Source organism: Galleria mellonella, unplaced genomic scaffold (assembly GCF_026898425.1).
Source record: "Galleria mellonella isolate WM207_F2 unplaced genomic scaffold, CSIRO_AGI_GalMel_v1 utg57, whole genome shotgun sequence".
NCBI lineage: Eukaryota > Metazoa > Arthropoda > Insecta > Lepidoptera > Pyralidae > Galleria > Galleria mellonella.
The window spans coordinates 6476736-6500571 of record NW_026442119.1 but is presented as its reverse complement, the minus strand read 5'-3'; the positions used below and the strand labels follow the sequence as shown (position 1 = coordinate 6500571).

General features: G+C 34.0%; 1 protein-coding gene across 1 annotated transcript in view; it reads left to right on the top strand.

The window, feature by feature from the left end:
* Positions 1 to 1936: 1936 nt before the first annotated feature.
* The window catches only part of LOC113509680 (early growth response protein 3), a 50232-nt gene continuing 28332 nt past the window's right edge, over positions 1937 to 23836 (top strand). The window contains exon 1 of the mRNA XM_026893075.3: positions 1937 to 2772. Within this exon, the coding sequence (XP_026748876.1) occupies positions 2511 to 2772 (262 nt within the window). The 5' untranslated portion in view covers positions 1937 to 2510. The remainder of the gene's footprint in view (positions 2773 to 23836) is intronic.

Sequence of the window (23836 nt, the reverse complement as noted above, 5' to 3'; positions counted from 1 at the left end):
AAAAATGTCCACCCGTGCGAAGCCGGGACGGGCCGTTAGTAATAAATATATAAATAAGATATAAAAGGTGATGACTAGCTACTATTATTTTAATGAATTATTTGGTTATCATGTACTCCAAGAACCAAATGTTCCTTTATGGTTTTTATTTGTGCTCAAAGGACATAAGTTCTTGCAGACTTTTTTGTTTTTGAAGTATAAATATTCCTTGCTGGTTTTCTTGTAATCGAAGGACTAAATCTTGGAGCTGTTACTACAACAGGCTATGTTAACGTAAATGTGAGATGTTGCCGTTGATAGTAAAAGATGCTGTTGATCCCTTAGCATGTTACTTCGTAGTGACTTATTAAAGTTGCTCTTAACATCACCTATGTTTAGATAATTAAAACACGTACGTATACGCTAACTCGTCGATATATTAACTAGGTTATTAAATTAGTATTAATATATAAACAAACAGTTACGCATGTCTATAGCTGTTATAGTTATTTTGTAGTTATTAAAAACTAATGTTATATAACATAAAACGTGTCAAGTGTAAGAGTACTCACATATTATACCGATAACCTTTTTTAAATATTAAATCATTCATATTTGATACAAATTGATATTGATATTGTTACACATTTAGTTAAATATAATAATTTACTTGTGGTATAAAACAAAAATTATTGGATGGTCCGAGAACAAAGTTAATTTGTCTCCGCATGTTATTAGGTGGATAATATTACTTCGGGAAATTTTATAAAATCAAACCACGTATTATTCCTGTTCCTTCTGTAGGGAACAATTATATTACGAAAAAAAATGCCGCACAACATCGCCGATACGCCAAATTATACATTCATTGACCATACACATACAAGTATTTGGTAAATAGATATAACGTAAATACAAAATAATTTTATCTTCAAATAAGTTTATTGCATATTATTAAGTTTGCATTTTATTGTAACAGTTATGGGAACGGCAACACTTTCGGTATAAGTGGAAGCACCTGATGTAGTAAAATTCAATACCTAAAAATATAGGCAAAATAAAAAATAAAATCTGAAACTTAAACGCCTAATTAACACAAAGTGATAAGAGACATTCAGTTATTACTGTGCGTATATCGAAATAATTAAAAAATTAAAAAAAAAAAAATTATCGTAAGAGATATATTGCATAGTTAAATAATGAAAAAAAATTCATATGAGAATTTTTTTCAGAAACAATACTGAGTAGATTCCTTAATATACGCAGTGCAATAAATACCACATTATATTATTATTATACTACGGTGGACAATGAATGTATATATATACTAAAAAATATTTTACACTTTTAAATATATAATATCAATATACATTTTATAATATACACATATAAACGTTATAAAACTATAAAATTATATTAAACTTGCATTAGTAATTAGCCCCATAAATTGATAAATTCGCTATGATCCTATATCTTCGATTCTAATATCGCGCTAAAATAAAAAGATGCAATAAACATTCCTATGTCAATACTACACGTATATAAAATTAGATTATGGAGTAACAGTGAGTGAAGGTATCATTACGTAGTACGTCTATGACCGGCCATGTATTTTTAGGCAAAGTCATGATTTATCCAACATACGTAACGCTTCAACTATCTGGACCGGGCCGGCAACGTCACGGGAGCGCGCGTGCCACGCGGCTAATTGTAGCATGACCAAAACGGTCTCAGGGAACCGTCACCGGGCGACGAGCGTGTAGTGTACGAAAGCGGAGCGTGATTCAGCTGCCAGAGAAAGTAGCGGCTGACAGGAGAGCGCAGCGCAACGGCAGGCAGCAGCAGGCACGACGACGTCACGCACGCTCGCGCGCGACGAGCCTCCGCGCCCACGCGCCGCCCGCGCGCTCACGCCGCCCGCCGTCGCACCGCCATCACTACACTTGTGCGCCCCGCGCTTTTCGCGCGCCTCCCTTCGTCGTCGCGACGCCGCGCCATTTTCTCGCGCACGTGGGCGATGCCGGTCGAGCGAGGGCGCTCGACTCTAACGCCATTAATACGGCCGTCGTGAATGAACGCCGACCTCGACCGGGTGGCTGGCGTCCATTGATAGGGCGCGCAGCGGGCGACGACCGGCCACGCGTCCACACGGGGGCGGCGTGCTGCACGCCCTCGCTACAGCGATCGTGCCTCAGTCGAGGATGTGGCGTTCTCCGCGCGACGACACTCACCGCGTGCGAAATCTGTGTTCATTTATCAGTAGATACTCGTGACCCTTCAGTGTGATTACCGTGCCGCGTTTTTGTAATTTCCTAAATGTAATGTTCTGTGATCGCGTCAATTTCGTTAGGACATAAGTTAGATAGTTTACGAAAATAACCGTTAGGGTGCATAGTGATATACGAGTTGATCGGCGTAAGCGCCGCCTGCAAGGCTTTGGCGCACGTGCAAAGCGGTGCATGTGAGTGTAGGTGCGCTGTGTGGCCGCGCACCGTGGTGTGGTGTGTGCAGTGTGGGGATGCACTCGTGCGATGCTCTCGGTGATCGCGATGCGTCGGCCGGAGGACGAGGAGCTGGGCGGTCGCGGCGATGGCGACGAGTTTGTGGACATATCCCACATGCAATTACTGGTGGAGGCGGGCCCGAGCGGGCTGCACTACGGAGGCCCGCCACCGCCGCATGCACAGCCCCAGCCCTACGCACAGCCGCCCGCGCATCCCGTAACTACCACGGCTTCCGTCGACGATCTCTTCGCGCTCTACTTTACACCCACCTCGCATGGTGAACACATAGGTACGAAAAGTGAAATGAACCCAAACCGGTTATGTGTTTTGCTTATAGTTAACTTTGCTTACACCGATTTATAACTTAACATTTAGAAAGAAACTAATATATAACTCTTGATTACTTCTCAATTTGTTATGTTTATTTATGTATATAAATTTAAAACCTCTTCATTTACTTGTTTTAATTAAGGTTGTTCAATGAATTTTAGATATAAGTGAGTAAATAAAACCTTTATTAACAAATACATTGTTGCAATGTTACATATTATTGCACTGGCTGTTAAATTAGAGTAACCTGTGTCTTGTAAGCCAGTTCATTCCAACATACAAGAACTAGAACAATGTATTTGTATATACAGATTTAACACTATTAACTTATAATATAAAAAACAATACAATGGTGTGAGAGAAGCTGAACTGTGTGAATATGTGTATGTTTGAAGTGAGAGGAAGTGTTATTAATATATATATATATATATATATATATATATATATATATATATATATATATATATATATATATATATATATACTATTTATATATAATGATGAACTTATTGTGTATCTACATATGAAATATACTACCTAAGTTAAAATTGAGAACTGAATTGATAATTTCTCAGAAGTAGCTGCGGCCTATAATACAAAAAATATTCTACAAAAAATATAGTAATAAACCTAACGTCTTCTTTGGAAGGTAAAATCATTGTTAGTAGAAGTAATTAGGTCTTACAGTTATACTAATACTAACTAATTATTTTGTTAGCAATACACTTTATCAGGTCGACTTTTACACAGTTCCCTCTGGAAACTATCGTGTCGTGTAATTCTTGTAGAATTCGTCACAACTGCCTGCTTTCATCCACATTAATCATCTTAACAGGTACAATTACCGTTCCATTTTCATCTATAAAAATAACTTTTCTTTGGTAACCTCAAAATATTACCATTTACAACCGCTAATAAAAGTCAATTAAAGTATAAAATATCTGTTTTAAATATATATTAATCTTTTCTACATGATACTGAATGGCAATAAGCAATACCTTACCTAAAAAAAACAAATGCTGGTGAGACAACTTCATTTAACTATTACAAAGTGATGATGACATACTATGGATTAGGTACTCATAATATGTCACTTGTACTCATGTAATGACAGTAAAATAAATAAACACCATACTTAACTTATATTGTAGATGCATGCCGATACTTATATATAATATTAAGGTTTCTTCAGGGTCAGCAACGCGCACGTGACACCCCTAGTTTTGCAAGCGTCCATAGGCTACAATTACCTTTTTTTTTTTTATGCAACTTAGAATGACAAACAAGCTGACGGCCCACCTGATGGAAAGTGGTAACCGTCGCCTATAGACATGAGCAGTACCATGGACATAGCAGACTATACTGTTTCACCCATGATACCCCCCATGCGTTGCCATTCCTGAGGACTCAGGTGTTATTCCTCTGTACCCAGTAAATTCACGCCATATCCCACCCTTCAAACCGAAACACAGTCATGCAAACACAACTGCTTCACGGTTGAAACACGAATGGGACAGAGGTACCCAAGCAATCGACTTTTGTACAAAGTCTCCCTCTTTTACCATCATTTTTTACTAGATGATTATGGAATGGTAACCTCGCCTACGCATCTATATATACTGACAGAGTACCAGTGAAGGATGATAAATGAGATGAAAGAGCAGGTCAGTTAGCTCATCGTGATGAATACATCTGGAATTCAGCACGATGGTTTCCAGGGGGACCACGTGGAGATTGAATTGACAGGGTATATTACTAGCAATGGGACTAATAGTCCGCATTACTATCAATCCCTCCCCCCCCCCCCATCAGACGGGCTATATGTTTGTTTTGCCATCTTTGTGGTATAAAAACTACGAGTATAATTCTAAAGACTACAGTAAAAATTTACTTCCAATTATTTATGGACTGTGAGTTGTATGTAAATTTTTTTTATGTAACTTAGAATGGCAAACAAGTTAACGGCCCACCTGATGGAAAGTGATAACTGTCGCCTATAGACATGAGCAGTAGCATGGACATAACAGAATATTAGTATACTGTATACATTAGACTTCTACTCAATACCTCTTTGTATCCATCATAGTTATTTTTTGATAAATTCATCACGATGAACTAACTAGCCTACTATCAACATTTTACAATGCTCAATACTATTTAAAAATAACAGCTCATACTAGGAACTACTACTTAATTTGCATAATAATTACTAGCTGTGCCTATAACTTTATCCTCGTTTCAGGTAGTCTATGTCCTTCTTCATGTCAAGTATTAGGTATATGCCAAATTTAATAATGAGCTGCGTTGAAGCACCAAGAAGTATAAACAGTAAATAATAAAATCGCTCCAACAGTTAAATTATATATGGTAGGTTATATATGTGTGTATATATATATATATATATATATATATATATATATATATATATATATATATATATATATATACCGAACCGTTACTGCTGCAATAAATAAATACAAACCAACTGGTTGGAACATAATTAGTTCATGTACGTATAATGAATTTTCTGTGTGATAACGTTTTGTCAATAGATATAGGTTTTTTTTAAATCCATGTCGTTTCCTTGATTTAGGTAATAAGCACATAATAATCCCGTTATGTAAATACTTACTGTAAACGTACAGTAAACTTTGGGCACTAAGTAAATACAATGTTTTAATTTTTATATGCTTTAGGTAACTTTTATTTTTTTAAATATAAATAAATACTATAATAATAAACACGAGATACAAATTCAGAAGGTATTTACATGTTTCGACCTACGTTCCTAGGAGAAAATTTTTCATTTTCAATTTTCTCTATATTAAGTACCTTAAAAACCCAACGAAATAGAAGTACTCTTTTACTGTCATACTTCCAGTAGAATTATTTATAAAGTCAGCTCATGGTATCATTTGTAATAATTCGGATCAGCGTTCCGTATAGTGTTATCTGAACCGGACGGAGCTAATCGACTGCGTCTGCGCAACCAATGCTATCATATTCACCCGACTGACCATAAACATTATTTTGTTAGTATTAGCGAATAATATCAGTTGAATTAACCTTATAACTGATGATCATAATTCGATTTTAACCCGACTACAAAAAAAAGAAGGTTCTTATCTAATAATGTTTAAATACTGTAAATAGATAATGGTAAAAAAAAATCATTTCAGGACGCAACGTAAACAGTAACAAAGAAGAGTAACAAAAACCTTTCGTCGTTTATATCATTAACTTCCTCTTTATTCTAAGAGTAACTAAGTACTGGTAAGGAAATTATTATAAATATATTTGATTACTAAATATTTTATCATTTTCACTTGTCTTAATACGTATAATCTAAAGTTATAAACAAACCACTGCCGGTCAATTCTATACTGTAAGACAAGGAAATACTTAACAAGAAATTACGTAAATGATTTATGAATGTTATTCATAAATCATAAAAAAAAAAACCTGTAATCATAAAATAACTCCAAACAACAGACAGACGGGCCTAACTTATTTCCTTTTCCTTTCCTTCCTTACACCTACTAACATTATTTAGAATAATTAATTGTAAGGAAAACAAAAAAGTTGATATATTAAAATTATCATTATGTCATTTTGTCTGGCTATAGCCCTATTAAAGCTAGGATGAAGAAGAAGAATAAATAAGAAAAGTGAAAAAAATATTGAAAAACCATGGAAATAACGAAAGAGAAAAGCTTGCAACAAGTATCTAATAGATGCTAAGCCTAAAATCCGTTTGCAGATACTTGCAGATATTAATTTAAAAAATGAATATTTTTAAATAAGTTACAAAAATATGATTACTAGTTCACAGTCGACCACGAATTCGGTTACTACAATCACTCTACCTTATACCTTGTTGGCGTAAACAGGTATGTTATTTTACTGATATTATAAATATATTAATATTTGTATCTTAATTGTAAATAGTTTAAATATTTATTAAATCGTACTTAAAAACTGAACAAATTAAAAATTTACACAAATAATCCATATTCAGACCGAATACTTTTTATCTTAATCATGTAGGTCAAAATCACAAGTAAATAAATAGTTGCCAATAAATTTTAGTTCTTGTAAGTATACTTCACATATATTATATATACATAGGGCACACATTTTTTTTTGCATTTCTGGCTTATCATAATTGTTTCAATTTCGAATACTTAATATATTATTTTAAACATAAAACCTTATTACTTAATTATTTATAAAAAAATATTGCAGGAAATAATTCGACAATACTTTTTTATGCCTGTAACACGAGGGATATCACATGCATGTTGCCGACTCTAAAGGAACCTTAATACGCTCTCATTGAAAAATCTTATACAGACTCCAGAATGAGCCTTGACAGGGAGCTCATTTCACCACCTGAGTAGGAGAAATTTCCTCTGAAATGGCACTGTATGTGACCATTTAAGTTCCACTATGCGAGTATAAATTCCTTGTCAACGCCAAACAGTGCGATTGTGCGATAACACTTCCTCAGAACACATTTTTTTCAAAAACAAATACATAGTAAAAAATAGCTGCTCACAATAATTTCCGTTCTCTTCATATCATATCTTCTTCTTTTGTTCTCTATAAGAACAAAAGAAGAAGATATGATTATATCCGCTAATTCATGTTGTGAAGAAGAATGTAATATAATACAGTAATATATATAATAGATTACTAATGTCATTCAAGCGAGCTCTTCTCCGCTGAGACTGCTTCTTGAAAAACACAAATATTGCGTATACCTATAATTAATTTTTACTGCTCAATTATTAATGCATCGAGCAAATTTTTTTACTACTTCAAAAAGCAATAGTTTCTCAATTTATCTAAATACTGCTTTAAGGCATGACTAAGCAATTCAAATCAATTTCAAAATTCTTTTTCTAATCGATAGGGTTTACTCCCTTCCTGAAACTAATTTAATTTTGCGATAATTTAAGTTGTTATTTTCTCTGCGGAGCAAAAAACTACTCATCACAAAACAAAATCTAAACATACATGCGCAATGTAAACACACAGTTTAGTGTATGTACAAAATATCGCATCATTAATCAGTACGCTTACCAATTGAAATCGCTTTTTAGCAGAGCTCTACTTGTTCAATAGAAATCACTCATGATTACAGAATTATAAATACGGAAAAACCGTACGATGTGAATTCGAAGTGTACGTATACCTACTTAAGTGGCAAAAATTTTCCTTTATGAATAAATTATGTAGACTTCTGATATTCGCTTATTACATCGGCAAACTTTAGTCCCCATTGCAGAAAGTATAGGTAAGAAAATGCTAAAATTTACGAGTCAGTATATCTCATCTCACAACTGTCTTGCATAAATGTATCTTAGAAAATTTTATATTTGAACATTACGTTTTTTAATTAATAATTCTATTATTTGCAAAATTTTACAGATATCAGACTATCCGCTGTAGCTAAGATCGTAGGGATTTATCTAATTAAATATTAAAACTTGAATATCAAGTTAATTATCAAAATTTTGTATGAATATACAAATCCAAACTCGATGTTCTAGTTGTTTTCACTTTAAATTATTAATATAAGCATATAAATTTAAAAAGATATCAGACTTAATAATATACGACAGAGGAATCGTACTACCTGCGAATATTTTTACTCATCATCAACATTAGATACACTCATATCCTCAATTTATTCGATCTTCCAGGCGTAGTATAATTTGCAACTATCATGTTTCATCATTATCATATCAGCCGTTAACTGTCCATTGTTAAATATAGGCCTCGTACCATAGACTGCCACAAGAAACGATACCAAGTCACCCGCTTACACACAAGGAGATACTCGTATCCCTCCAATGCATTAGAGGTCGAGAGTCATCCTACATTGCCTGAAGAGGATCGCCACTCAAGAATCTTTTACGATCAGATGCTGCATACTTGTTTGCTACCTTCATAGTATAAAAAAGTCTTTCTTCCCCACCAGTTGTCGAATGGAGAAGAAAGACCCCATCAAGGTCAGTAGGTAACCAGCCAATTGCCATTTCAGCTTGCTTATCCTTCGGGCTATGTCAACCACTTTATTTCTTCTGCGGGTATCCTCATTTCGAATTCTATTACAACAAGAAACTCCGAGCATAGTCCCCTTCATAGCTAACTGAGGAACTTAAAGCTTCTACATACGGCCAACCGCATAGGACTATCACTAGCAACAAACACTCGTTAAAAACTTTGGTCTTCAAACTCTGAGATACTTTGAATGAGAAGATGTGGTGTAATTTTCTGAACAGCTGCCCAGCCGAGTTGGATTAGTCGGTTAACCTCTCGGGCGAAGTTGGACTTACCGAGTCTGACATGTTGTTCCAGGTATACATACTTGTCGACAACTTTGAACGTAGTGTTCTTAATCATAACCAGTATAGGTATAACATGGACATTAGACATTTTTTTAGTCTTGTCCATGTTTATCTTAAGACTTACCTATTGATAGATATTATTGAGGTCATTGAGTATAGTGTTTACGTTCTTCAGGAATTCCACTGACTCTATGTCATTATTACTAAATCATCGGCCAATCAAAGATGAATAATATATTCGCCGTTGACAACGTCTAACAGAGAAAGAAAGAGAGAACTAGCAAGAAATAATTTAATACCTAGGAGTAAAAGAACTAAACGACTGGAGTGAGGCAAATACCTTCCGGCTTATTTCACCAACAAGAGTACACCAAGACAAAGTCTCATTCATAACTAGTCCCAGATTTTTGACAGTGGTAGTCTTGTTGTGTTTGCATGGCTGTGTTTTGGTTTGAAGGGTAGAATATGACAGTGAATTTACAGGCTATAGAGGAATAACACCCGAGTCCTCAGAAATGGCAGCGCATGGAGGGTATCATGGGTGAAATAGTATACTCTGTTATATTCATGGTACTGCCCATGTCTATAGGCGACAGTTACCACTTTCTGTCAGGTGGGCCGTTAGCTAGTTTGCCATTCTAAGTTACATGAACAAAAAACAAGAAATATAAGTGCCATCAAAAACAACATTAGAAACAAAAATAGATCGTAGTTTGAAAATGAAATAGTGACTGCCAATCACAATAGCCTGAGATTTAGCTGCATTAATTATAAGACTAAAATTCTCAGACCACTCAACAATAACGCTAAGGTCTTTATTAATAACATTAAGAGCATAAGCAAGATTACCGATAAAAGTAGCATACAACATACAACAACTGAAGATCGTCAGCGTATAAGTGAAACAATGATAAAAGGGAAGCTGTAATACTATTAATAAAAATAGAAAAAAGGATAGGAGATAGAATATACACAATATAACTTGAACCAAGATAGAACAGACCTTGAGAAGTTTAGAGTGCCGTGCACAGCAATTCAAGTCAAAATCAACCATACTGAAAGCACAAGTGAAGTGTAGAATAACCAGAATAGTTAAGTCACTATTTTTTATACTGTATCTTATATAGTCAGTAATCTTGACAAGTGTAGGGACAGTGCTGTGGGCAGTTCAAAAACCTGCCTGATACTGACATAAAAAATCATTCTTACTTATGAAATCGGAAAGGCGCAGAATTACAAAATGTTCTAAAATTTTGAAGAGAAAAGGAAAATAATATATAGGACGGTAATCAGAAATAGAAGCAGGATTAGATTTTTTCGAAATGCGTATGGCATATCCATCTTTCCAGGAGAGGGAACAAGTACCAGAAAATATGGAACAATTCAGAATATCCACAAGAAAAGGAGCAAAAATAGCTTTATTGGGTTCTATCATATCTAGTCCAATATCATTCATACCAACAACCTTAGATTTTATTCAGCATAAAATTTTCAGCAACTCATTAATCGAAATCTCACCTAGTGTAAAAGGCTCTCTATTAGAGACACAAACGATTGATAAGAATCAATATTCGAAAGGATGTTCAGTATTTTGGATTCTACTAAGGCGTCATCAAAAAACTTTTTTAATTGTTTCAATCTATGTATTAAACTTTCGAGCAATGTAAAATCTTCATTCATTGACATAAGTTTTAAAATAACTTGTAGAATTCATATAACAAATGCATTTTTTTACGTTTTTCAGATCCTTCAAATAAATCGCATAGTATTTTGTACATTTCGTAAACATTCATACATTCAAACAGTTGTATCTTATATTTATTTGTTACTTTTTGTTGAAATTTCCATAACTGAAATTATATTACATCATATAAAATATTATCCCGATGAATTTTCTGTGAAGACCACTCTTGTACAGTCTGTGTCTAAAAAGGGAGATCAAATTATAAGCTTATTGCCATCGCTTCTCTTCTCTCTAAAATGATGAAACGTATAATTAATACGCAGCCTTATGAGTACCTAGAGGATCACGATTTTTAGCGATCACAGATACGGTTTTTGCCACAATCATTCAACTGGTGATCCTCACACACTGCTGGGCAAATGCCGTTGAGAGCAAGTGCTGTAAGCCTAGATACAGCGAAAGCCTTCAATTGAGTAAAGGTTTCTTCGGGGTCGACAACGTCGACGCGCGTGATACCCCTGGGTATTGCAGGCGTTCATAGGCTACGGTAACCGCTTGCCATCAGGTGAGCCGCATTCTTGTTTGCCACCTCAGTAGTTTAAAAAAATTGGTTCTGGCATAATGTTCTTTTAACGTAATTGCTCTCATACGAACTCCCTGAGGGATTATGCAAATAATCGCTAGCTTTTTTTCCGGCAGATGCATTAAAACCGTGGTTGATGGTAGTTGCTGCAACAGCATGAGCTTTAATGCCCGCAAGGCTTTGCATTGTTCCCAAAGCTATCATTGCTCCATAACAATAATTTGCTGGCTACAATCGACATTCATTATTATACGAATGACAGTACTTGGGATGCATACTACACGGACCATGTGAATATCTCTAGCTCAATTGTGAGACTAACCGCAAACAGCTTGTGTCTGAAATCGAGAGTAATCTTACTAGAATCTCCGATTGGGGACGACTAAACTTAGTCCAAAATAAACCATAAAATTTTTTTTAGCGGCAAACACAACCTTGCATGTTTACCGCTAAAAAAAATCCATTTACTCACAATTTCAGAACACATCCGTTACCATCTCTAAAAATATAGAGATCCTCGATATCGACATTTCTAGGACTGTAGAGTTCCGGGGTCATCTTAAAGATAAAGTCAAGCTGGCGTCCAAAAAGTTCGGAGTGGTCTATAAAGCAAAACAGTACTTCGCCCCGAAACAAAGACTATTATTGTACAAGTCGCAAGCCCGATCCCTTATGGAGTACTGCTCTCACCTGTGGCCCAGAGGTCCTGGAGGCTAACTTGGTACTCTTGACTCTGTTCAAAGTCGAGCTATGAGAATTGTCGATGATCCGAAGCTCACTGGCGGTATCGAGCCCTTAAATCTAAAGCGAGACTTTGGTTCCCTATGTGTGTTCTACCGCTTGTATAATGGATTGTGTTCTGAGGAATTGATTGAAATGATGATCACAGCCACCTTTTATCATCGCATCCCTAGCCATCGACAGGAAATTCATCCTCATACGCTTGAACCTAAATGGTCACGTACAAAGGATTTTTCTCCTGCAAACGCCTGTGCTGTGGAATGAGCTCCCTGCCAAAGTTTTCCCTAGAGGCTATAGTATGGGGTTTTTCGAAAAGTATATATTAAAGTTTCTTTAGGGTCGGCAAGGCGTACGTGTTACCCCTAGTGTTGTAGGCGTTCCTAAGCTACAGTGATCGTTTATGTGGCTTTCTATATGCTTGTCTGCCACCTTTGTGGTTTAAAAGAAAAAAAAACAAAGGAAAAACTATATTCGATTCGTTTGTCACTTAATACGGAATTTAACTTAGCTTAGAGTAATTACTTAAACACGTTACATTATAGCTATATAATAATAATATATAATTAAACATAAAAATTCAATTAAATTTGCTACAAAATTTCTCATTAGGTACTTTTTAATTTTATTTTACAGTTTATATTTATTTAATAACTTATATTTTACAGTTTAAAATGTACCCATGACTAAATTTCAAATAGTAATCATGAACTTTTCAACTAATATCAGAGTAGTGAATGTAATGCTTGATTGGCTCAAATTTTCGTGTATTTCTTCGAATCCATCTTAGCAAGAAGAGAGCGAACGAAACTCACATACAAATTAAGTGCGTCAATGCTGTTTACTGTCAATGAAAATTGATTGGAAAAAATTTAATTACATTTAATTTCGAAATTGTGACAAAACCATTTTAATTCTAGATAATAAGGCTAGGACTTATTTTTTATCTTTAAATTCATTAATTACTAATTTAAATTCATAAACAGATTTCTCGCGGGAATAAATTTTTCGACTCAGTCTTATAAATTACAGCTGTTGACCACGACTTCGTCCGTATAGAGTTCAGTTATATTACAACTCCCCATTTTGTATCTTACACCCGGTTGAAGGTGAAAATTTGAAAATAATGACCTATAATTTCTGCTTTCAAAAATGCCTTCATGCTAAGTTTCATTCCCTAATTCTGTTCCTTAGAGGGTATATTTATAGGTGAATTTTTATAAATATTAGAACATTTAAAACTTTTTTTTTATACAACTTAGAATGGCAAACAAGCTGACGGCCCACCTGATGGATAGTGGTAACCGTCGCCTATAGACATGAGCAGTACCATGGACATAACAGAGTATACTGTTTCGCCCATGACACCCCCCATGCGTTGCCATTCCTGAGGACTCAGATGTTATTCCTCTGTACCCTGTATTTTCACGCCATATCCCACCCTTCAAACCGAAACACAGCTATGCAAACACAACTGCTGCACGGTTGAAACACGAATGGGACAGAGGTACCCATGCAATCGACTTTTGTACAAAGTCTCCCTCTGGTGGTGGTCTTGAAACTTTCTTCAGAAAGTTTCTAAAGTCAAAAGTTCAAACAGTAATGTACTAATGTCCATTCTTTATTTCACTCCTTTAAATGAAGGTAACCTAATCTGACCTAAAAAATTAATGAAAATAAAGGACATATTTATTAAATATCGATAGCTTATGGAATATATTTCAAAGAAGGAAAGAACACTAATGTATTATACGTAAACGTACAGACTAGTCGTGCTAAATCTAGAAACTAACAACCTAAAACCATTACGGAAGACTGATTCTCACGTAATTATATATTTTTTACAAATACTCAATAAATGAAACAACATTCAAAATAAATTTAGAAAATATTTTTAAATATTTTTTTTTTTTCATAAAACCCTTCAATCATTAACATACTTGCTTAGAAATCTGGAAACACCATTTACAGCATACAAACCTCAACGATGTTTCAGTGATTGCCCTGACGACGCATCATTCAGGTCCCCATCTTCAAAACCTCGCCCTCCCAGCCGCTCAAACCTTGCCATATATGCATATAGTAAATCTAATCGATACATAAAATTAGAATTTATTTTTCTCGATTCAAGTAATAATGTATCAATTATATTTTTATTTATTACTTGAACAAGTAACTTTAAACTACTTCGGAGAACAGTATTTTCAAAAATAATATATCACTTTATTACTTAGTAAAAGACTAAATTTAAAACTTCGTCTTACTAACTGTTAATTAATAAATTTACATACAAATTTTCATCTAAATCAAACCATTTCCAACCTCACTCTCTAATATTAAGTAGGATAGACTATGGTTGTTTCTTGTATGACAGTAGTGCTAAAAGTAATATTGCGAAATTGGACAAAATTCCAAATCAAGTGTTAAGGTATATTGGTGAGTTCATTAAATCTATGCCTATTCATACTATAGAGAGTGAAATAAGTATTCCTCCACTTAAAATAAGGAGACGCTATCTTGCTTTTAAATATTGTCTCAAAGCTCTTTCTGTATCAAACAACATGTCTACGAAATTGTTAGCTGAATTGAATTTACTCTGCCAAACAAGGACTTGGGCACATAAAAAAGAACCTTTATTAATATCAACTTTCAACACAATCAAACCAATTCATGTTCATTCTTGTCATCCTCTTCAAATGTTTTCATTAGATATTTGGGTTACGGGTATTCAGATTAATAATATAATTAGAACAGAACTAGAATACATCACAAATGCTAAGTCTTCTTATGATAGTAATTTGCTAAAACATGAAGTCGTCAAAGAAATTAATGTGAAATACAATGATTGACATAAAATATTCACTGATGGAGCAAAGTCTACGGGTGGGTTAGGCGCAGCGTTTTGTGATTTAAGTAAAAATCATTTTGGTTGCTTAAAAATCAATTGTAATATGTCCATTATGTCAGCGGAATTAATTGCAATTTTAGAAGCATTGATATATATCTCATCTGTCATAAATATTAAGAAATGTGTAATTTTATCAGACTGTAAGAGCGGATTACAACACTTAATTTATTGTGCATCCGGAAAAAGAGGAATTCCTATTGCATATAAAATTTTAAAACTCATTCATAAATTAAACCTAAGTAAAATTGATCTAATACTGCAATGGATTCCAGCACACGTTGGCTTACGGGGCAATGAAGAAGCAGATCGTTTAGCTAAATTGGGCATAGAGAAAGGTAGGGAACATGAGTCATTACCACATTTTACTGATTATATATCTAAATTCAAAAAACAATGTCAAAAAGATTGGAAAGAATATTTTAACGAAATTTCAAAAGAAAAAGACATTTGGTACAAAACTATTCAGGCTGAACCTCCACATATTCCTTGGTTTTGTGGAATTAAAATCAATAGGTACAGTATTAAATTAGCTGTTCGTCTACGATCTGGTCATTATCCATCAAAAAAATTTGCACATATGATGGGAAAGTCCTTATCACCTCATTGTGAAACTTGTAATACTATCGATGATGTGCATCATATTCTATTAGAGTGTCGTATTAACACGAAGGAAAGAGAAGAATTCATGCGCCACTTAAATAAATTGAATGTTGGTCTTATTCAATCTATGTTAGCTGAACTTAAACCAGAAATTTTTTAACATCTCTGTAAATTATTGATGCCCATTAATTCTTCTCTTTCCGCGTCTAAGGAAAGTAGATAAAGTTTTGTTTGAGAAATCAGTTCAGGGTACAATAGGACTGATATACCTGAAGAAGGTAAAAGCCTTAAAATAAAATTTAAAAAAAAACCTCACTCTCTCCAAAAAATGGTGAAAAATTTGTTTTTACTCGTAATCAAAACTACAAAAAGAAATTTTCATACTTCATAAATAACAGAATTTCCATACAAATTTCCGCCCCCATTTCACCTCTTTAAAGGTGAAAAATGCAGAAAAATATTTTATTTATTTCTAATCAGAAATCTAAAACTAAAGTTTTATACTCTGGCTTCTATTATAACAGAACTCTCATACAAAGGTTCATCTCGAATTACACCCCTTTAGGGATGAATTCTTTAAAAGCTAATTAATATTACTTTTAGTATGTTAATCATTATTATTAAAGTCGTGATTGTCGGCACTTGATGGAACGTAGTGGTGTTTGGTGGAACTTTATATACATATCTATTTTTCAAAAGTATTTTTTTTTTTTAATGGCGTATAAATGCACTACATGATGAAACCGGTCATACAGGGTGGCCCAAAAGTCCTTAGAAAAGTAAAATTTGAATTAAACGAAAACGGCGCGCGTGAGCGGTGCAGGGGAAGCGGGGGCAGTAACTTCGGTTTCTAGGAATTTAGTCGCGATGGAGCGTTTCACCGGAGCGGACCGTGCGTTTTGTGTGCGCGAGTTTTATCAAAACAACAATTCGGCAACCGTTGCGAGGCGTAAATTTCGAGAACACAAAGGTTTACACAACTTTGATGACACCCCAGCTCTCCAAACGATTAAGAATTGGGTTGCTAAGTTCGAGGAGACCGGTTCGACGTTAGATAAACCGCGGTTGGGTCGCCCAAGGACATCACGTACGGAACAAAACATCGACACAGTGGCACAATCTATTCGTGAAAATCCTACACAGTCAACTCGTAAGCGTTCCAGTGCATTAAACGTATCCAGGACATCGTTACAATGGATTTTGAAGAAAAATTTACTTATGCACCCTTACAAAATTCAGTTGGTGCAAGAATTAAAAGAAACTGATGCTATTCAGAGAGTGAATTATGCTAATGAAATGTTTAATCGGTTTACTTCGTTCAATAACATAATGTTCTCTGATGAGGCACACTTCCACATTAACGGACATGTTAGTAAACAAAATTGCCGCTATTGGAGCCCGATTAATCCAAAACTTAAGCACCAGAAGCCCTTACATAGCCCTAAAGTTACAGTTTGGGCCGCTATGTTAGTTATGCCCATGGCATCATAGGGCCTTACTTTTTTGAAGACGGCAGAGGGCGTGCTGTTACTGTTACTTCGGAGCGATATGTGGCCATGATCGAGGAGTTTTTCACACAAAAATTGTAAAACTTTCCAGGCTTTAATGCCCGAACATGGTTTCAACAGGATGGAGCAACTTCCCACACCTCCAATACTGCTATGCCCGTTATCCGTCAACTTTTTTCAAAAAAAGTTATCTCTAAGAGAGGAGACATTTCCTGGCCACCACGTAGCCCGGATCTGACTCCAATGGATTTTTTTTTGTGGGGCTACCTTAAAACTAAAGTGTACGACTCTAACCCGCGGTCAATTAATGACCTAAAAGAAAACATCCGCAGAGAAATGGCAAGCATTTCAGCAGTGACGTGCCGCGCAGTCATCGACAATTTCAGAAGGCGTTTGCAAGAGTGCCGGATGTAACGGATTACATTTGGACGACGTTATTTACAAAAAATAATTCCCGTTTTTCTAGCTATATTTACAAATAAAAATATTATTCATAGTGTAATTAGTTTTATTTTAATTAATTTTTTTCATTACTAAGGACTTATGGGCCACCCTGTATATTTATTATAAAACCTTTTTATGGAAAACACTTAAACTGTTTTCTAATAATATTAATTTTTATTTTAAAACAAAAAGCCTTAATCTAAAATTTACGCGTCTAACATCAAAATGAAATTCCATACAAACTCTCAACCCCCGTTTTACCTTCTTAGAGGTTAAGATTTCAAAATTACTTTCTTACTGTTTACCTACGCCATATAAATAATCTGCAAAATTTCAAGATTCTAAACTCAGCGATTTTGGCTGTGCGTTAATATATAGGTCAGTCACTCATTCAATAAGCATTCTCTTTAATACGTACTTACAGATAGCAATAATTTATTTGAATGTATTTATAAGTCATGTCAGTAATTAAACTTATGTTCATTACTCACTCTATCACCAAAGCACTTAGGTAGAGAAATCTATAGAACATTTTAGCTTTTATATGCAATTTAAAATTGCTGATAAAAAAAATATTCGATTGACAGTATTATATTAGTTGATGGAGTAGTTAAAATTAATCCATCAAGTTTAATTTGAATTTCTAAAAACAATGTTCTCAAATCTTCTAATGCGACTATTAGCTACTTAACAATAACCCTTCTAATGATGCCGGAAAATATTTTAGGTAATACCTACATTTCATTTTCCACTCGCTAAATTGTTTCTAAGAATTTGGAAGTAACAAAATGATTACATTAATAAGAGCTTAAAGATACCAACAACAGCTATTAAATTTCTGTTATAAAAATGTAAACAACTTAAAATAGGTACATTTTAAAGGTTAGGTAACATATAGCTACTAAAGATTTTCTTGATATAAACAGGAAAAGGAATATAAATACAGAATCTCTAGAATAATAAAAAACAATCCTTTAAAACTGCATAGCTTATATGTCTTGTAACTTCAAACATTAGTGATAAAAACTTTCAATTTATGATTTCAAGTTCAATTATTCATCTTATTTAAACCTCGCTTAAAAGAAATTAATGCAATTTCCTACGTGTATATATTTCCTGATGCCTAGTACTTTTTTGTGGCTGGATCAAATTAGATCAAAATTGATACAACAAAACATTATGATCATTAATTTCATTTATAAGAAAATACAAATATTATGGTCTGTATTGAGCAAATCATTTAACTTAGTAAAAAATAAAACGTTATTCTACAAAATCGGAAAGTTAAATTATTAAGTTTTTCTTAATGTTGGAGTAATAGTTGATAAAATTTAAATTCCTTTATTAAATTTAATTTATAGTCACTGCGACTATTTTAGGTACATGACTCAATTTAGCTTTGGATAAAAAACATTTTATGCATATTTGAGCTAACTCGCACGAATGTTATAAATTCTTCTACAGCTATGAAATTAGGATCCAAGAATATGAAAATGCGTACTGAAGCTGAAAGAAATAATAGCAATAAGATGTAAAAAACCTAAAGGCATTTTTAGTACTAAAAACATTTTACAATTCTTGGTGAATCTCTCATCAGGAATAATTAGAGTCAATTGTTAAAACACCACTAAACAGAAAGCCTGTACTAAACTCTTAATTTAAATAATATTTACCTAATGCTCATCAATGTCGGAAGAAATCTACAGCAAACAGTGACTGTAATGATGAGCTCCTTAATTCGCATTAGCATTAGGATCTGATCACCGATATATTAATTTGCCTGAAGATGCCTCGTTTAGTGGTGAAACACGTGTCACAAAATGTGCATGGATGATATGGCAATCGAAAATTGATAGCTACGAGTAATATGAAAGTTTATACCAGAAGTTTGGTAACAATCTTCAAGTCTTAGCAGTTACACACATACGAATGCTAAAAGAATTAAATAAAATAATCCTAATCAAATAAACAGTGCGATTTTATTAAAAAAAAAATACCGAACGAAGTGGGATGAACCGATAATCAATTAATATATTAAGTACTAGATTCTAATTCTGTTCTAAACAGTTTATTGTCTGATTTCTATAATATGCGAGTAGATTTAAGCTATATATTTATATTCTAGGGTTGGAGTCAAAGAGGGTTGACGTCAGGCAGGCAGCCGGTCGTAAAACTATAAGCCAAATCTTTTTGTAATATGGATAAAATCATATTACGCCGACCCCAAATAATAATTGGGATAAGGGTAGGAAGATGATGATTTATGTTCTAGGGTATCTGTTGTTTAATTTTTTTATAAATTTAATGTAGTTTCCAATATGCCATAGTACTCTCCTAGTATATGAAAACAAAATAAGAATCAATCGCAAAGCTTTTCTTTGGTTCATTGGCGGTTTTGACTTAATATGTATTTAGGAACTATAGGTATATTTCAAAGGTTTCAATTCAGGTAGTACATTTCTACCACGAGAATTTTGGTATATGTATAATACTACTTATAATAACTTAAAATTCGATACGATAAGTGCCTCTTAAAATATCGCCAATACCTAACTGCGACTGTCCACCCGCCTTAAAAGCGTGACAACTACTGGCAAAACCCCCTCATGGGGAGGTCTATTTTCAACAGTGAACAGTTAACAACTAATATGAATAATAAATGACATAATACTACACAACCAAAAATAGACAAACTTAAAATAAACACATAAAATAAACTATCGTTAATTTTAAAGTAATATCATCGCCAAATGCCGTAATGCTAAGCATTTAATTTAGGTTTATTTTAATTATCCACTAGGTACTTAAAAACTTGCTTTCGTAGAGATAAATAATCCTTGTTTTTAGTAATGTAAACCGAATCGAATGACTAATTTTTTTTTAAATTGGGGGTTACGAGACTATTTTTCTCATAAACCACTTTTAAAATTTAGCTAGTTCCGATGGACCACCTACAGATCTAACTATGGAAATTTGTGTTGCGGCCGAGTTCCAACCACGAATAGTAATAGTTTTCAAAAAAAAGTGAGAATTGATTCGTTAATTAATTAATTGATTGTGCTTTAAATGGATGTTTAAAACGTAAAGTTAGCCAATCCAAGAAGTGATTTCATTCAACTTTATTTTTTTAACATCTACTCACAGCACAAGGAACTAATCAATTCTCACTTATTTCATTTAGAAAACTCTCCATTCCGAGTGGTAAAAATAAAAAGAAAAATAGTATATTTTTTATTGCATTTATTCAAATATGTAATTATTACACTATTAATTGTTATCATATAACATTGTAATATGGCTGAATTTTCGCAGAACCCCGCTTACTAATCGTGAACTCCCATTTTTTTGTCATGCCAACGTATACCGCGACCACTTTGGGAACTAAAGCTTTAAACCAAACTTATTGGAGCTTCCTAGCTAAAATTTACACAATTGTTTATTTTAAACACAAGAGACGAGAGATATGAAAACATTTTTGAATAATCACCTCCTAGGGATTGAAAATTTATATGAAAGTCCATCAATTTTAAACATGTAACTTCGTGTAACTAAGATATATATGTATCAGTATTTTGGGAAAACATAGCCTAAGGGGTTGAAAGTGACGGTGAAAATTTATTTAGGTGATCTATCATTTATAATACAGAATCTTTATATTTAGCTCTTAAACATTTGTATGTATATGTTACTATAAATATGTGATGTATAGTTAATACTTATATTTTCCACTGAAACCTAAGATTTGGCAACTTTTAAATGTATGTATGTACTAAGATATGTATCTATATACTAAGATATGTACATATACCAATGAAAAGTTCACAGACTATGTTTATTCTGGTCAAGAAATATCACTTGAATAGCCAGTAATCTTATAAATTACTCAACATAACTAGAGGTTAAATTTATTTATATGTCTGGACCTAAATAAACTAGGAATAAATACTGAACTAAAATTCTTTTCGATGTATAGTTCTAGAAATAAAATAGTAATGCTGTTTGTTTCTTAATTTTTTTTTTTTTGCAAGATACTGAGAATTTTATATGTTTATAAAGAACTTTTGACGAGGCGATACTAATCACAATACGAGACTTCGCATTGCCTTGCCAGAAGAAAGGTTGCTTCAATTCCTTAGAAGGAGGCGGAGTTAATGGAGATTCTTAATATCTGATTGGTCGAAAATATAACGGCGTGGCTATTTTTTACTATACAATTATATTCGATGATAAAATACACTATAAATGTTGTTGTTTTTTATTATTATAAAAGAGAACAATAAAATCAATTACTTAAGGATGCGCCCCAATAGCCCTTCAGTAACGAATCCGAGACTTGACTTTCCTTAAGAAAGGTTATATCCTACCTAGCTGTTTCGATATGTTTCATCAACATTATATCAGCCTTTACTTGTCCACTGTTGAACATAACCTTCCCCCTTGGAAGATTTTGTCAATAGTTGCCACGCTTGGCAGGCGAATTGGCAACCACAGCCAAGCTTCAGAAATGTTTTAAGAAAGACACTGCTGCCCAACCCTCGCTCTCCATTAGTCATCTCTTAAAACAGCCACGGTAAAGAAAGGGGTGGCCTATTCTATGCCGGGGCCACACGGCAAAATATTCAATATGATTACTTAGTATTATTTTTATATTATGCATTTAATATAACCAGTTAACAGAGAGAGACTTTGTACAAAAGTCGTTTGCTTGGGTACCTCTGTCCCATTCGTGTTTCAACAGTAAAGCAGTTGTGTTTGCATGGCTGTGTTTTGGTTTGAAGGGTGGGATATGGTATGAATTTACGGGGTACAGAGGAATAATACCTGAGTCCTCAGGAATGGCAACGCATGGAGGGTACCATGGCCGAATCAGTATACTCTTTTATGTCCATGGTATTGCTCATGTATATAGACGACAGTTACCACTTTCCATCAGGTGAGCCGTCAGCTCGTTTGCCATTCTAAGTTGTATAAAAAAAATATCAATTTTTAAAAAAAACAAAAGTTTACTAAAATATTGTCACTGAGAATTGATATTTTTTGTGTGCAATATGAAGATTATATATCTTACGTTCCTGTATTAAAACATCTATATAAATATTAACATACAATAATTAAAGCATAAATGTTTTTACATTCCTTTTTTTCTACTTAGTTAGTTACTTTTTACAATTTTTCTTTTTCACTTACTTCGGAGATAAAAGAGATGATTACATTTTACTTTCACGTTTTTAATTATAATTCGAAAACTACGAAGTATGTAAAAATCGATTTTGGATCCAATTTAAACCTTTTTATATGATATCCTATTCAGATAAACAGACCTATTATGAAATTTCGAACATCCATTTTGAACCCCTTAGATTAACAACAACTCAATAATTTAACTTACATATTTTGAGAGATACAAGTAAAGTTAAAGTTTATTTTCCTTAAAATACACAAAACAACAAAGGTAATCTCATTTTATCGAAGGAACACTAATTACGGCTACTAAAACAATGTTTTATTGGCGTAGTCAATCCGTTGAATCGAGAAGTCTGAGTCAGCTGTAATCGATACAGTGTAATTGCGGAGCATGTATCGTATCGGGTGAGACAATGATGGTGGACGGTGAGTTCAGATCGTATCGGACCAAGTTACATGAGTTTAAGTAATTGCGGGAACGGCTATTGTTAACCGGTCGACGCAAATTGGGCATTAGCGATAATTTATTGACTTTGAAATAAACTTGCATTGTCGTTGCGACTATTTGAATATGTAGTGTGGGCTCGGCGAACGATGTTCCCTAATGATAGCAATTGTTCTCCATCATTGGTCCCCGCGTCGCAGGTGTGCCTGCATTGCACACCGACTTCGCGGGAAACTCGCTCCGCACAATAACAATTGACATCTAATTGTTGTTTGTTGTTATAGTGGAATTTTCTATTTTGTGCTAACAATATCTACTTTCAACAAATTGCCGATATTAATTTCAGGGTTCTTTTACACATTACAAAATAACCCTTTGTAAGGTGCAAAAGTGTGATAGGACCACTCCCACTAGATAGAGTGATAACCTTAAATGCATTGCAGGGAGTCGGTGGATGCAGGTGACTCAGAACTGTTTCTTATGGCAGTCTGTAGGGGAGGTCTATATTCAGCAATAGACAGGCAATGACTGAAATAATGATAATGATGAAGGGAAGCCTTACGACGCAACTTT